Genomic DNA, 17313 nt, shown 5'->3' on the forward strand with positions numbered 1-17313 from the left:
TAAATAGTGTGGGTTTGTTCATGGGCTCATTGTCCATTCAGTAATCTGATGAAGGAGGCAAAAATGCTGTTCCTGAAATGTTGATTTTTATGTCTTCAGACTCCTGTGCCACCTCCTTGATAATAGCAAAAAGGAGAGGCTATGTCCTAGATGATGAAGGTCCCTAATAATGGATGCTGCCTTTTTGAGGCATCACCTTTTGAAGGTGTCCTTAATGCTGGAGATGAGAGCTGATATTGTACCACTGCAAAATGATACTGGTGAGGTAGTAATGGGGGACAAAGAAATGGCAGATGAACTTAATGGGAACTTTGCATCTATCTTCACTGTGGAAAACAGTAGCAGTGTGCCAGACGTCATTGAGTGTCAGGGAGCAGGAGTGAGTATCATTGCTATTACAAAGGGAAAAAGTGCAAGGCAAACGCAAAGGTCTTAAAGTGGATAAGTACCTGGGCCAGATGGACTACATCCTGAGGCCTGAGAAAGGTTGCTGAAGAGATGATGGTTGTATAGTTCATGATCTTTCAAGTATTCCTTGATTTTGGCATGGTCCCGGCAGCCTGGAAGATGGCAAATTCATTCCACTCTTTAAAAAGGAGGGAAGGCAAAAGAAATGAAATTATAGGCTGGTTATCCTAACCTCACTGGTTGAGGAGGTGTTGCAGTCTGTTATTAAGGATAAGGTTTTGAGGTACTTGGAAGCTAACGATAAAATAAGTCAAAGTCAGCATGGTTTCTTTAAAGTCTTGCCTGGCAAATCTGTTAGAGTTCTTCGAGGAAGTAACAAGCAGGCAGTAGATGTCATTTACTTGGCTTTTCAGAAGACGTTTGATAAGTTGCCACACATGAGGCTGCTTAACAAGACAAAATCCTGTGGTGTTACAAGAAAGATACTGATATAGATAGCAGAATGGCTGACAGGCAGGAGGCAGCGAGTGGGAGTAAAAGGGGCTCTTTCTGGTTGGCTGCTGGTGACTAGTGGTGTTCTGTAGAGATCGGTATTGGGATCGCTGCTTTTCACATTGTTTCTCAATGATTTAGATTGTGGCAAAGTTTGCGGATGGTATGAAGATAGGTGGAGGGGTAGGTAGTGTTGAGGAAGCAATGTGATTCCAGCAGAAGTTAGACAAATCAGAAGAATGGGCAAAAAAAGTGGCAGATGGAATGCAGTGTTGGGAAATGTATGATGATGCAGTTTGGTAAAGGAACAACAGTGTGGACTATTATCTAAATGAGAAGATTCAAACATCAGAGCTGTAGAGGGATTTAGGAGTCCTCGTGCAAGACTCCAGAAGTTTAATTTACAGGTTGAGTCTGTGGTAAAGAAGGCAAAGGCAATGTTGCCATTCATTTCAAGGGGTATAGAATATAACCGCAAGGAGATAATGCTGAGCCTTTATAAGACACTAGTCAGGCCACACGTGGAATATTGTCAACAGTTTTGGGCCACATATCTCAGAAAGGATGTCTTGTCATTGGCGAGAGTCCAGAGGAAATTCACGAGGATGATTCCGGGAATGAAGAGGTTAGCATACGAAGAGTGTTTTACAGCTTTGGGCCTATACTCACTGGAATGTAGAAGACTGTGGGGGGATCTCATTGAAACCTACCGAATGTTGAGAGGACTAGATCAGGGGTCACCAATCTGTTTTGTACCGTGGACTGGTTTAATATTGACAATGTTCTTGTGGACCGGCTGACAGGGGGAGGGGGGTGGTATGAGTGTTAATCACGACAGGAATATAAGTGATAAGTCAACTATAAGTCACTTATAAATGGCTAATACACTCAATTTAGTTTCTAAAAGGGTTTATCTAACGAATTTAATATTAAACACACAGCGCATATTTTCCTCGTGTGAACATAGTGAAAAGTCAATAGCATCATAACATTTTAAGTAATGTTTGGATATTAAACACAGCGCATATTTTCCTCATATGAACATATAAAATCATTGCAACACACCAGTGAGAGGACAAGGTAAGGGCTGGAGGTCCCCGTACCAGGGCCACGACGGTTACAGTCCGGAGAGCGACCGATCGAGCGAGGAGTGCGACAAGGTGTGTGTATGTAGGTGGATCTATCAGCCGACAAAAGTTTGGCTCGAGGGATGACTTTCAGTAGATCGCAGCAAGGTAGCTGCTCTGCTACTTATGAAACCCTGAGTCCGAATTAGGTCGTCTGCAGATATTTTAGCACCGGGTTCCCCACGAACATTCAGTGTGCTAAACAGGTTTAGAGGCAGCGCCCATGCTCCAGGTCAATAGCAATGGCACTTTTCGCCAGCCACATGAGGCGGCCGGTTACCCAAGGCCAACCGGTGATCCCTGGCGCAAGGGTATCACTGCATTTAGGCGACTGATGACCTTGCGTGCGTAATGACCTCACGTGCGTTCAAGTTCAACAGTGGGCATTGAACCAGTGGGAATGAGGAAAGTTGAAACTGACTCATATCGTTTCATATCAACAAATCATATTGTTTCCTCACAGCCCGGTAGCCCATGCTTTGCGGCCCAATATCGGTCCGCGACCCAGTGGTTGGGGACCACTGGGCTAGATAGGGTGGATGTGGAGAGGATGTTTCCTGTAGTGGGGGTATCCAAAACTAGGAGGCACGGCCTCAAATTTCAGGGGTTACCCTTTAGAACAGAAGTAAGGAGGAATTCTTTTAGCCAGAGAGAAGTAGATCTGTGGAATGCTCTGCCAGATACCTTGGTGGAGGCCAAGTCCAGGCATATATTTAAGGCAGAAGTTGATCATTTTCTGATCAGTCAGGACATCAAAGGATATGGCGAGAAGGCAGGTGTATGAGGTTGAGTGGGATCCAGGATTAGCCATGATGGAATGAAGAGCAGACTCGATGGGCTGAATGGCCTAATTCTGACCTATCTTTTATGGTCATATGATAGAGTTGGCTGGGTTTATAACTTCATGCAGCTTTTTCTGTTTCTTGTACAGTGGCCTCTCCATACCAGACAGTGATGCAACCAGTTAGAATGCTCTCCATGGAACACGTGCAGAAATATGCAGATGTCTTCGGTGACATACCACTCCTCCTCAAACTCATAATGAAATATAGCTGCCATCATGCTTTCTTTGTAATTGCACCAGTATGTTCGGCCAAGGTTAGATCTTCAGAGATGCTAACACCTAGGAACTTAAGACTGTTCACCTTTTCCACTGCTGATCCCTTCATGGTCTCCTCTGTTCACTAACAAGACCATTCACTAAGTGTAATGACTTTCCTGTACATATTCTGTGAAGTCAGTGATCCCCACCTCTCACGTCTTGGCAAAGGACGCATGGCAATAACAGCTGAACTTATGATTGCCTTCTTTATGTTTAACGGGTCTATATGATGATGCCTGAGTCCTGCTCCCATGGCCATTCAGCTTCACTGGATTTCTTGGCTATGAACGGACTGTTCAATGAACTCCCTCGTATAATCCAACCCAGTATTATGGTTTAATAAAGGAAACTTGGCAGAAGCCAATTCAATACTGAACTGGATACTTGCCTGCAAAGGAACAATTTGCCGGACTAGGGGAAATATGAAAGCAGGGATATTAACTGTCTAGCTCCTTCAAAGCATACATTGTGGTTGTGGAGGCAGAATGGCTGCCTCCTCTGTTGTTTAAAGACCACTCTCTGTTTATCAACATTTAAATCAACTGGCAAGCTTTCATTAACAAGCCACAGATGTGGTGTTTCAGGTGGCTTCAAACTGAGTATTTTTTAATAATGTAGCAGCACACTGTTTTGCCTTTTTCTAGATGTAGATGCTGCAGAAACAACAGCAGAATTAACTGTTCTACAGGGAATATGGTTGTGAAATCAGTCTTGTTAATGCAGTGGCCTCAGTTCCCCAATCCTCCTGGCATAAAGTCACCAATTGAAAACTCCAGGTTCACTGTTAGAGTGGTTCAAACGGCTAAGTCCACATGCTTCATTTTGGCCTGTTTCTATCAGGGATTGAATTTAAATTTGTGAATTGGTGATTGGATCAGTCTAAAGAATGTATCCAAACTGTAATTTGTATAGTTACCATCTTCATCAATAGTTGGATTATTGCAGGGAAATTGCTGTAACAGGAGAGGGTCCTCTTTCACCGGATGTCGTGGGTACAAAGGGTCCAGCTCAGTTATCTCCCTAGAACAATGTAGCACAGTGTAGTTTGTTGGTGCCAATAATTCCAGCACCCACTCATGTCCATTACCCTGCAGTCTGGCAACTTCATCTTAATTGTAATCCTTCCATATCTTATAACCTCCTGCTTTACAACTTTCCAACATCAGTCACAGCTTTAATTTCCTTTCCTGTCACTATTTCTACCATTCTCTTTCCTCAGTCTCTGATGAGTAAGGCCACTGGAGCCTTTTGGAGTGAGATACTTCTAGATTTAGTGATGCTTAGACAAATGAATCCAATGTTAGTCAGTAGTTCATGACCTTTCCCTTCCCATCTCCACTTTTGTCCATTCAGGATTTTGGATATTTCTGTTCCATATCCATGACTTTAACAGTATGATCATACTTTGGCCTAAAACATGAATTCCCTTCCTTAAACCCCTTTGCTCCTTGGCTTTTATCTTCTTCCTTTAGAATCCTCCTAATTTCAGTGGAATGGGTTTGGGTGATAACATGCTGTTGCTCTGCTCTGGAGACAACTTAGTAAGCCAAACATGTTTCCATAAATGAAAACTTGTTTTAATGGCACACTAGGGAGAAACTGGGTGAGTCAGTCAACATCTGTAGAGGGAAATGTGCAGTTGACATTTTGGAGACCCTTCATCTGGGTTGGAAAGATAAGGGGTGTAGCAAAGATATTTTAAAATGTGTTCCCCATTCTGTTCTAATACAATGGCAAGAGGTATCTGCCAGCAAAATAATACTTACCAACCAATCACTCTGCCACTCCACACAATATATTGCCAGAGGGAAACACAGATGCCCGACAGCCTTTCCTGTCTCCCTGTCTCCGTTGCAACCCAGTCTAAGAGAATATACCCCATTTGCATAAACAAATTGTCCCTGTTTATACTCTTTAAGATCCCTTCAAAAATTAATCATGATATATACCCTAGTACTTTTCCAGACCAACATCTTTTTCACCATTATCTACTCTCAGGGCTGTAATCTGGTACTCACACCAAGTTCTCAAAACATGGTTGTGGGGTGGATCACTTATACTTTCTGAAAATATTCAAAGTTCAAAGTAAAATTTATTATCAGAGTACATAAATGTCACCACATACACCCCTGAGATTTCTTTCTTTTTCTGTGGGCTACTTAGCAAATCTATAAGACGGTAGCTGTAAACGTCAGGAACTGTAAATTGTAGACAGACTATGGAAATGCAGATTATAAATAGAAATAAATAACGAGCATGAATTAACAAAATAAAAGAGTTCTTAAATGAATGTAGTTATCCCCTTTTGTTCAAGTGCCTGATGGTTGAGAGATAGTAACTGTTCTTGAACCTGGTGGTGCGAGTCCTGAGGCTCCTGTACCTTCTACCTGATGGCAGCAGCGAGAAAAGTGCAAGGCCTGGGTGTTGAAGATCTTTGATGATGGATGCTGCTTTTCTACAGCAACGTTTCATGTAGATGTGCTCAATGGTGGGAAGGGTTTTACCCGTGATGTACTGGGCCAAATCCACTAATTTTTGTATGTTTTTATGCTAAAAGGCATTGGTGTTCCCATACCAAGCTGTAATGCAGCTACTTGGCACATTTTTCACCACACACACCAAGGTTTTTGATGACTGTTAAATCTCCGCAGACTCCTGAGGAAGTAGAGGCGCTGTCGTGCTTTCTTTGCAAGTATATTCATATGATGGGTCTAGGACAGGTCCTCTGAGATAGTGACACCCAGGAATTTGAAGTTACTGACCGTCTCCATCTCTGATCCTCCAATGGTTACTGCTCATGAACCTCCATTTTCTCCCTCCTGAAGTCCACAATCGGTTCCTTGGTCTTATTGACATAGAGTGAGAGGTTGTTGCATGACACCACTCAGCCAAATTTTCAGTCTCTCTCCTGTATGCTGATTCATCACCACGTTTAATACAGCCCATATCAATGGTGTCATCAGCAAAGGTTGGAGCTGTACTTAGGCACACAGTCATAGGTGTAAAACGAATAGAGAAGGGGGTGAACTACACATCCCCAAGGTGCTCTTGTACTGATGGAGATTGTGGAGGAGATGTTTTTACCAGGGTGCACTGACATTGCAGAGAGTTCAGAGGACGTTCATGACAATGATTCTGGGGATGAAAGGGTTATCATATGAGAAGTGTTTGATGGTTTTGGGCCTGTACTAACTGGAACTTAGAAGGATGAGGGGGATCTTATTGAAACCTATCGAATATTAAAAAACCTAGATAGAGTGGATGTGGGGGAGTCTAGGGCCAGAGGGCATAGTTTCAGAATGGAGGGATGTCCATTTGGAATGGAGATGAAGAAGATTCTGTGGAATTCATTGCCACGGGTGGCTGTGGAGGCCAGGTCATAGGGTATATTTAAGGTGGAGGTTAATAACGTGTGAAAGGTAATGGGTAGAAGGCAGGAGAATGGGGTTAAGAGGGAAATGGGTCAGCCATGATAAAGTCGCAGAGCAGACTTGATGGGCTGAATGGCCCAATTCTGCTTCTATGTCTTATGGTCTTACCCCAAGCTAACACCATTTTGTCTTACAAAGTTCCATTTTGTGTTACACATTTCAGCATATATCAAGGAAGAATCAAATTTATACTGCCCATCACCCCTTGTAAGAGCTTAAGAAGTTGGAGAGAAGGGGCGGAGCAAGACTGGCGGGTGATAGCTGGCTTTGTGTTGGGGAGTGTAAGCAATGAAGGAGGGAGGATATGGTAATGATGTCAGAATTGGGGTGGTGATCAGTGGAAGTGATAAAGGACTGAAGGAGACGGAGCCTAATAGGAGAGGATGGCTAAACATGGAATAAAGGGAGGGAGGCAGGGAGTGGTACCAGTAATGGGCTAGTGGAGTGAATGGGGGAATGAGTGAAAGAGCTATAGATCAGGAGGATAAAGAAAAGGACAGGGGAAGAGCAGTTACTAGAAGTTTGAGAGTTTGATGTTGTTGCTGCTGCCATGCTAGAACCGGTCTAGGTGGAATATGTGGTGCACTTTTTTTTAATGCTCTCTGAGAATACCCAGAAATTAATGTTACCAAATTACTGCTTACACTGTTGAAGTTGTTGAGCCAGTGAAATTGCCAGTCGAGGAGCAAATTGTAGGCTTATTGTTCACTGGTTTTCTGAATAAAACCCTTTCTCAGCAATGAGACAGATTTCAGCACTGGCATCAGTGTCTGGTATCATCTTAGTAAAACCTGGACATCCTTAATGATTTGTTAGATAATTATGAAAAGCGATTGCAGATGACTTCGGAATTTTCTGGCCTTGTATCGACTCCAGCTGGTAAAAACTGTTCCCTAAACTAGCCTGGAGCACGGTAAGAAAATAAACAGATTTTTCCCATTGCACATTTCAAGACCGCAACACAGATGGTATTACAAAAAAATCAATAAAAAGCACTTTTATTTACAGAGGATTGTAAGACATAGGGTTCCTTAAATTCTGGCAATGAAGCAATACTTTTCTTTCAGGATGGAGACTTTATTCTGAACTGCTTTCTCCGATTCATATCCCACATTGAGCTTGATTGGTGCATGGTTTTCATTGTTAGTGGGTTGTTATTGACTGAGGGACACCTTGACATGTTGGAATATTCCTAACTGAATGAGACTGAAAACATTGATTGTACTCAATATTGTAAACTAAATACCAATTTTAATGAAAGATTCAATTACATTTGTTTATCACTTAGTGTTCATAATTCCCAAGGATTTTGAGAGCGGCGTGTTTTTACTAATTTCCACGTTTCGATGAAACAATATGTGTTGAGTTTGCTTGCTTGCTTCCCATTCTGTATAATAAATGTGCATTATTTCTCTCTTGTTACATTTAATTAAAGAAATGCTCGGTTTGGTTTACAGAATATTCTGTTTGTGCCCAATGTGTTTGAATCCCTGACCTGTGGTGATGAAAAGGATGAACTCCAGAAGATTTTAATGGTTCCAGCATCTCAGACAGCCCGGCTTAACCATTACCGAGGAGTTGTTTGCAACACCACCACCAGGGTGCGGAAAGAACATTTTCAGCAACTCGCACATGAACTTAAAAACCAGGTGGACATTCAGAAAATTGTGGAAAAGGTGAGTTGCATATAATATCTAACCTTTCTATGAACTCACGTATTCCAATCAATTCCCATTGTGGGAGGCCATATGTTTTGATTTGAACCTTTTTCCTGTTACAATCCAAGTTGTTATTCTTTTCCTTAAATTACCTGATTTGTGTATTTCCCTAGATGATCATATTTCCTCAGGAAGTTGTATTTGGTTGACCATCAAGGTGCCAGACTACAACATGAGGCTTGACTGCATTAGACAATGCTTAAAATGAAGCAGAGCCTCTATTGCGCTTCCTAATTTGCACCTTGAAGTACTGAAAGATATCAGCAAAGCTGCCTCTGCAAAACCCTCCAAATCTACTGGTAGGATTAGGAATTGAATTCCAGTGTTCTCACTCCAGTGAACTTCGTCAGCATTTGAGCCACTGATAACGCTCACTTGATTTCACCAGAGAGACCATGGCATTTGCACGTTTGACACCAAACTCTCAAAGCAGATACCCTGTTTAAAACTTTCTGGTGGGTACAGTGATAATTTATCGGAGTGATTTTGCGAATGCAAGACCTTGTATGTGGAGAGACGTGTTCTGTAGTGTGGTGATGGTTAAAGGGAAATTTAATTCAGCTATGGGATTTTGATTAGCTGGAGAGAAGTGTCTTACAATGGAAGGTAGGCAACTGGCGCAAACAGATTTAGGGTCTTTGTCAAATATAGCGGGGGTGATGATTTCATCTAATAGGTTTTTGAGATACAAATTGCACTTGCTGAAGAAGTGTTGAAAGTGGATTTGGTAGAAACTTTTAGAACTGGATAAGTACTTTGCAGTGAAATTGGGGTGGAAAATTGCTGCAGGATATTGTATAGCAGCATCAGCAAGTTTGCTAAACTGCATTCTGATGTACATTGATCATTTTGTAAATAAGATACCCTTTCAATGATTTAACAAAATATTTTGAAGTTTATGGGGTTTGATGGAGTAAATCGATGCAGTGGTTTCTGACATTTGAAGGATACTTTGATGGGCTTGTGACTCAGATTTGATTCTGTGTATGTTCAAAGTGGCTCAGTCATTGCATGGTGAGTTACAGTAACAGACCACAGTCCTTAAAATGGATTACATATTTGAGTGACCTCCTTCCTCCTAGGAAGGATAAACTCTTCTCAGGCTTCCAGCTGGGTACAGATATCTCCATTTCGAAGGCAAACTCTGCTCTCATCCAATCAGGTTTCTGCTCTCTCATCTTGTTTACAATCGATTGTAAACAATTGGTTGAGCACTAACCAATCAGGAGGGATGGACTACAGGGGTATAAATACCACCAGACTAGATATGCCCAGACATCATCCCTAAAGAAGATGGCAAAATTTGTCATTGAAACGTCAGTTATAATCAACATCTGCACCCAGCTGGAAGCCCAAGAAGAGTTTATTCATCATATATGCTGGGAAAGCACTAGATCCTTTTTCCTCCTAGGAGCTTTGTGGGACAATGCGAAAAAGACTTTAAGGCTTTCAATGGGCCAAAATGGATCATTTACATTAATTCTTGATGGCTCCATTAAACTATTAATCTGCTTAATTTTGCTACAATTTATTTTTGTTTATGCTGGTTGATTAATTCCATGTTATACGTAAATGGAAATGGTGCCTTCTTTTAAATACAAAAGATTGGAACGACATTGGGTATATCTTTCTGAATCAAGGGATTGTGCAACAGGGGCCATTTGATGCTTACTTGCACATTCAGTTTAAATTCTACTATAATTTGTTGGACTTCTAAGGTATTCGTGGCACAGTGATACAGTGCATCTCCATAACCAAGTTGAAAAGGTAAAGAAACGATGAGGGATGATAGTAAAGAAAGAGGTGAAGCCATCTTCGGTAAGAAAGAGAAAGATTGAAAGTGACGAGATTTTGGAAGAACAATATTACTGAAGAGGAGGCTTTGCTGGTCATAAGGTGCTTAGACCATAAGACAAAGGAGCAGAATTAGGCCATTTGGCCCACTGAGTCTGCTCCACCATTCAATCATGGCTGATCCCTTTTTCTCCCCCCTCATCAGCCCCACTCCCAGGCCTTCTCTCCGTAACCTTTGATGCCGCGTCCAATCAAGAACCTATTAAGCTCTGCCTTAAATACACCTAATGACCTGGCCTGCACAGTTGCATGTGGTAACAAATTTTCCAACATTGTATTTCATTTGCCACTTTCTTCCCCTTTCTCCTATTTTAAGTCCTTCTGCAGCCTACCTGTTTCCTCAACACTACCTACCCCTACATCAATTTTCATACCATCTGTAAACTTGTCAATAAAGCCATCTATATCATTAAATCATTGATATATAGCATAAAAGGAAATGGTCCCAACACCGGCCCCTGTGGAGCGCCACTAGTTGTTGGCAGCCAACCAGAAAAGGATCCTCTTATTCCCACTTGCTGCCTCGTACTAATCAGCCAATGCTCTAACCATGCCATTAACTTTCCTGTAATACCATGGGCTCTTAACTTGGTAACCAGCCTCATGTGTGGCAACTTGTCAAAGGCCTTCTGAAAGTCCAAATATACAACATCCACTGCATCCCCTTTATCTATCATACTTGTAATCTTCTCAAAGAATTCCAACAATTTGTCAGTCAAGATTTTCCCTTAAGGAAACCTTGCTGACCTTGTTCTATTTTGTCCTGTCTCACCAAATACTCTATAACCTCATCCTTAACAATTGACTCCTGCATCTTCCCAACCACTGAGTTCAGGCTAACTGGTCTACAATTTCCTTTCTGCTGTCTTCCTCCTTTCTTAAAGAGTGGAGTGACATTTGCAATTTTCCAGTCCTCTGGCACTGTGCCAGAGTCCAATGATTTTTGAAAGGTGCATGAAGGTGGAAAACCTCTTGGTACTTCACATGGCTTAACTTCCCAAAATGGAGTATTCCACGTGTGTCTGAGTTGAATTCCAACTGCCCTTTTGTTTCCACTTCCCCCTTTTTTCTACTCTCTGACTGTATCCTAGGACGTTATGGGAACAAGGGAAGAAATTGCTAGACTTTGGCAGAAATTTTAGTGTATTCCTGAAACTCAGATGGGCTAATGCTGTGACATTATATGAGAAGAACTACAGGACAAGCCATGGAATCACAGATCAGTAAGCCAAACATCAGTGGTAGGAAAGTACTGGGGGGGTTGTGAACTCTGCGAGATTGATCTATCGGCGTTTAGAATGGAAAGGACTGATTAACGATAGTGCACATGACTTTGAAAAGGTGACTAAGAAGATTGGCAAAGCAGGGCAGTGAATATTGTCTATGTGGACCTTAGCAAGGCTTTTGACAAGGTCCTATATGGTACTCTGATCCAAAAGGAGAAATTTTATACGATCTAGGGTGCACTAGTGAATTAGATTTTAAAAAAAGGAATTAGAAGATGGTTGTCAAAAATTGTTTTTCAGATTGGAGCCCTGTGATTAGTGGTGTGCAGCATGAAATGGTGCTGGGTTCTTGTTGTTTGTCATATACACTCAGCGGTCACTTTATTAGGTACCTCCTCTACCTAATAAAGTAGTCATTAAGTATGTCTGTGGTCTTCTGCTGTTGTAGCTTCAAAGGCTTCACATCCACTTCAAAGTTGGATGTGTTGTGAATTCAGAGGTGCTCTTCTGCACACCACTGTTATTTGAGTGACTGTCGCCTTCCTGTGTGCTTGACCAGTCTGGCCATTTTCCTCTAACCTTTCTTATTAATAAGGCATGTTCTGCCACAGAACTATCACTGACTGGATGCTTTTTGTTTTTGCACCATTCTCTGTAAACTCTAAAGACTGCTGTACATGAAAATCCTAGGAGATTGGCAGTTTCTGAGATACTCAGCACCAACAATCATTCCAAGGTCAAAGTCACTTAGATCTGGTGTTTGGTCTGAAAAACAACTGAACCTTTTGACCATGTCTGCATGCTTTTTGCATTGAGTCGCTGCCACATGATTGGCTGATTAGATATTTGCATCAACAAGCAGATGTACCCAATAAAGTGGCTACTAATTGCAGATTAACAATTTGGATGAGAACATAGGTGGCATGATTAGTAATTTTGCAGATGATGCCAGAAGTAGTGGTCTGTGAATAAGGTTGCCTGAGGCTACAATAGTATCAAGATTAGCTGGGAAAGTGGGCAAAGGAATGGCAAATGGAAGTCAAATATGAAGTGAACATTTTTAGGAAATTAAACCAGGGCAGGACTGACACAGTGAATGGCAAGGTCCTGGGCAGTGTTGTAGGACAGATACCTAGGTGTGAAAGTATAATTCTCTGAAAGTCTCAACATAGCTAGACAATGTGGTGAAGAAGGTGTATTAATATGGGACTTGGTATATTACAACTGTACAAAACATGGGTGAGACCATTCCTGGAATACAGTATGCAGTTCTGATTGCCATACAACAGGAAATATTTGATTACGCTACAGAGGGCTGAGCAAGGATTCCAAAGGATTTGTTGACAATGAAGAGTTTGAGTCTTAAGGAGAGACTGAATAGGCTGGGACTTTTATTTGGAGAGAAGGAGGCTGAAGGTGACTTTATCGAGATGTATAAAATCATGACAAGTGAATTTATAGAGGTATATAAAGTCACGAGGAGCATAAATATCGTGAATGGATACAGTCTTTTTTTTTCAATGGGAGTCTAAATCTACGGACAAGTTTTTCCACAGAGTGGTCGATATGCTGTAAATGCTATCGGAAAAACTGGTAGAGGTGAGTCCTTTTATACCATTAAAAGACACTTGGGCAGGTACATAGGTAGGCCAAATGCAGGCAATTAGAACTAACTCAGGAAGATACATTGATTGGCATGGATGAGTTTGGTCAAAGGACCAGTTTTTGTGCTGTTTGACTGTTTTTCCATGACTCTTAAATGGGGTTAAGGGGAAAAAAAAAGTTATGCAAGCCTAAAGACAGATCATGGAAATGAAGTGTCAGAACCAATTAACATGCAGAAATGAGACACAGCAATTTAAATTGTTCATCTTGTCAGTCAATTAGAAATGCATGGATAACCATTATATCATTAAGAAAGTAGTTTCCTCTTTATCATCTTAACTTACTGCACCAAGTTTCATGGCTAATTGATATTCATAAGTACCTATAGAGCACTGACTAGCTCTTCAACCCATCACATTTCACCCAATGATCATGAACCTCTTGATATTAGTCCATTTACCAGCACGTGATCTGTGGCCCACTAGGCCTTGTTGATTCAAGTACTCATCCAGACGCTGCTTACACACTTTGAGAGTACAGGTGTCCACTTCTTAAGGAGTTCTTTCCAGATTGCAACTACCTTATGAATGAAAAAAATTCTTCCTCAGATGCCCGCTGGCCTTCCTACTCCTCACTTGAGTACCACGGGGCTGGGGGAAGGGGCGGCAAGGAGAACAGGATCTATCCTATTCATGCCAGTCATACTTTTATATGACTCCATAAATTCCCTGTCTATCCTCTACTGCTCTAAGGAAAAAAATAACCCAACCTATCCTATCTCTCCTTTGCACCCTCCCCAATGAAATCACTTCTCTTCTTACGCAATTTATTCATATTGGATCTATGACAGATGTTTTCTTTTTACAATAGTTGTTTTGGATCTGAGCGTACATCTCCATCCCAAATGTTGTCCCAGACTGTTGCCCAACAGTCTGATTCCTTGAATAACTTTCCTCCAATCCTAAAATCCTAATCCCCTTTCTTTTTTCATTGCATCCTTTTTCCTACCTGCCAATGAAAATGTTTTAACCCAATTGGACTAACCAACAATACTAATTTTACAAACTGGTCTTCCTTTGTCATTTAAATCTTTTTATGTGAAGTCAGTTTCCTGCCATGTCTTACACTAACAACTAATTTCTGCTTGCTTTCCCCATGATAACTAGATCATGACGTATAGTGCTGGCGTGTTCACGAGGGGGTCTCATTGCTAAAAATGATTTGGCAACTTTTACATTTTTCTAAGGGAGGTTAGGATCACAACATCGCTCTCCCAGAAGTTAACAGAATGTTTATCCCATTATTGAGTATCCAAATTCATTATTCGTATTCTATGCTTGCTCCCCTCATCAATAGTCCTTGAATCTTAATTCAAATTCTTTGCAATGGTCCTCATTAGTTTTGTAATGAGTCAATCTGCCTCTCCTTATTGCTGTCTTAAACTTTGATTATTATTTATGCGTGTCCCTTACACCCCTATCCAGACTGATGAGATTTCTTCAGATTTCTGTGAATTTAATTTCATCAGTCTGTTACTGAATGTATCAGCATTATCTCTTTAATCTGGTTTCTCTTCTCCTTATCCTTCTGAGACTATTTTATTCAGGCATCACCTGTGAGTTGGTTGTTGAACCTTTGCCTTGAGCTGAGAGTTTGTAGATTTAAATCCTTGTTAAGAAATTGAACTCCATTGTACTGAGGGTATGCTCATTTTGGATGTTTTTGTTAAGATGACATAGAAAGTTGAGGGCCCATATCTGCCTTGAGAAGGATGTGAAAGATCTCATTAGCTTTTGAAGAAAAGTTTTGCCAGCTAACTACTCATCTTTTATCCTTAAACCTACACCAGCAAAATCAGATTACCTGCCCATTCCATTTATTCAGGTTTTTGATGTTCAGCAAATTATCTCCTGTGTTTTCCTGCAAGAGCCTGAAAGTTCTTCCAAAGTGCCACATTGATTTAAAGTAATTAGTGACACACTGGGTACCATATAGTCATTAGCACTTTCGTTTAAGTACTTTGGCTTTATTGAGCTTCATAATTCTCAAGCATATGAAGTAATTCCACTGCCATTGTTGCAGAGTGGTTCTTTTGAACTCTTTGAATATATTAAGTGAAACACATTCTGCTGTATATCCTGGGGAACTCTGGTGGCATTAAAGCTCAAACCTGGCCACAAATCTCCGTTTATGTTCTTAGTGTTTGATCTCCAACACCAGGCATTTCCATAGGTATTACTGCACATGTTTAGCTCCTTCCATGCCAAAGGAACTGAATGCATGAGAGCAATTTCAACTCCACTAGACATTCACATGCATAGTTAGCCCATTGACAGAAATATCGTCCTCCCCCTTTGTTACTTTCTCATCAGCAACACCTTCTGCAGATTAATGTCTCGCACCTTTGAAAAGCTGTGCTGTAAACTGGATTCACGTCACTTACTTCATTCATCATTTATCTTTTCAACTTTGAAGTTGACGACATTGCACCCTGCACTTGATTTGAACAGACACTGGATTTCACCAACTTGGTCATAAAAATTTTTAAATGTGAAATATTATTCCTCCCAGAGTGGTAAGTTCACTCATATTGTAATTATATAACATACCTGCCTTACACACCACTTCTTACCAACTATTCATCACCTGAATGAAAACATTTTCATCAAAGTTCAAAGTACGTTTTATTATCAAAGTATGTATACAGTTGGTCCTCCTTATCCGCGGGTTCCGCATGCACGGATTCAACCAACCGCGGATCGGGAAAACCTGGAAGTTCCCTCTCCAACACTTGCTGTTTGAGCATGTACAGACTTTTTTTCTTGTCATTACAGTATTCCCTAAACAATACAGTATAACAACTATTTACATAGCACTTTCATTGTATTAGGTACTATAAGTAATCGAGAGATAATTTAAAGTACAGGCAGTCTTTAAGTCAGATTTGTATGTAGGTCTGAACAGGTGCATCCGGTATTATTTAGCGTCCGTTAGTCAAACATTTGTCTTAGTATATAGTATATATTTTACTTTTCTATACATATAAAACAATTAAGAAACGTATGTATTTCAATAATTAAACCACTGCGTTGCTTAGTAATAGTTGTAGCTTTCATCGGGGCAGGGCCTTTCACCTGCTCCATTATTCTCACTTTATCCTTTAAAATTGTTCCGATCGTTGGCTGACTGTAGCCTAACGCCTTTCCAGTGACTGATAGTGTTTCACCTCTTTCCGATCGCTTTATTATTTCCACTTTATTTTCAATCATGATCGTTTTCTGTCAACGGAACAGAAACACTGCGTATTCAGCAGCAGCCGCAGGTGGCGGATCCGGAGTTTCCCCAGGTCCTAAAGTCCATCTGTACTGAGACAGGTTAAATAAGGAACTTGAACATCCGCGTTTCTTGGTATCCGTGGGGGTCCCGGAACCAATCCCCCACGGCTAAGGAGGACCGACTGTACTTTATACAACCTTGACATTCGTCTCCTTATAGGCAGGCACAAAACAAAGAATCCCAATAGAGGCCATTAAAATGAAAGACTGTCCAACACCCAGTGTGCAGAGAGGGAAAACTAAACAAATTGTGCAAACATCGAAAGCAAGCAAACAGCATTCAGAACTGAAATTCACAATGCCAGGCATCAAGTGCTGAAGGAAAAAAAGAGGGAACAATATTGAAATTTATTTGCCTAAACCACACATTGGATTGTTGGTGGACAGGTTGACTATCACAGAATTTATGAATTGTATAGCGCGGAATAGTTCCTTTTGCCATTGAGTCCACAGTAGATACATTTACACTAATCCCACATTTATCTCATTTTATTCTCTCCCTGTTCTCATCAACTCTCCCCAGATTCTATGCTCACCTATTCACAAAGGAGAATTTACAGTGGCCAATTTTGACTTGGGAAAGTGGAATTTACATTGCGTATTGGAAGTCCAGAGATTCTGCTTGTGATAATTAGTCAACGCTTCATTCTGCTTCAGGAATGCAGCTAATTTAATTAAGGACCTCATTACCCTGCTCATTCCCACTTCTCCTCTCTCCCATGAGGCAGAAGATTCAATGTTTCAATAGACTGAAGGACCGCTTCCCAATGTTCCCACTGTTATCAGTTTCTTGAATGGATCTCTCATTTGTTAAAAGATGAACTCAAAACTTGATCTCCCAGTTCACTTCATTGGTGACCCTTGCACTTTAATTGTCTGCCTGCACAGCATTTTCTCAGTATCTGTAATGCTTTGTTCTGTATTCAGTTTCCTTTCTAACTACCTCAATGTAATTATTTATGGCATGGTCTCTCTGGGTGGCACAATAAATTGTATCTTGGCAACAAACAACTGA

At 41.0% G+C, this 17313-nt stretch overlaps 1 protein-coding gene across 2 annotated transcripts in view; it reads left to right on the forward strand.

Annotated features, from left to right (window-relative positions):
- The window catches only part of abca2 (ATP-binding cassette, sub-family A (ABC1), member 2), a 519276-nt gene that overhangs the window by 272635 nt on the left and 229328 nt on the right, over positions 1-17313 (forward strand). For both annotated transcript variants that reach the window (XM_073052214.1, XM_073052215.1), the window contains exon 8: positions 8018-8236. In XM_073052214.1, coding sequence (XP_072908315.1) covers positions 8018-8236 — 219 coding nt within the window. The remainder of the gene's footprint in view (positions 1-8017; positions 8237-17313) is intronic.

Source organism: Hemitrygon akajei, chromosome 7 (genome assembly GCF_048418815.1).
Source record: "Hemitrygon akajei chromosome 7, sHemAka1.3, whole genome shotgun sequence".
NCBI classification, from domain to species: Eukaryota; Metazoa; Chordata; class Chondrichthyes; order Myliobatiformes; family Dasyatidae; genus Hemitrygon; species Hemitrygon akajei.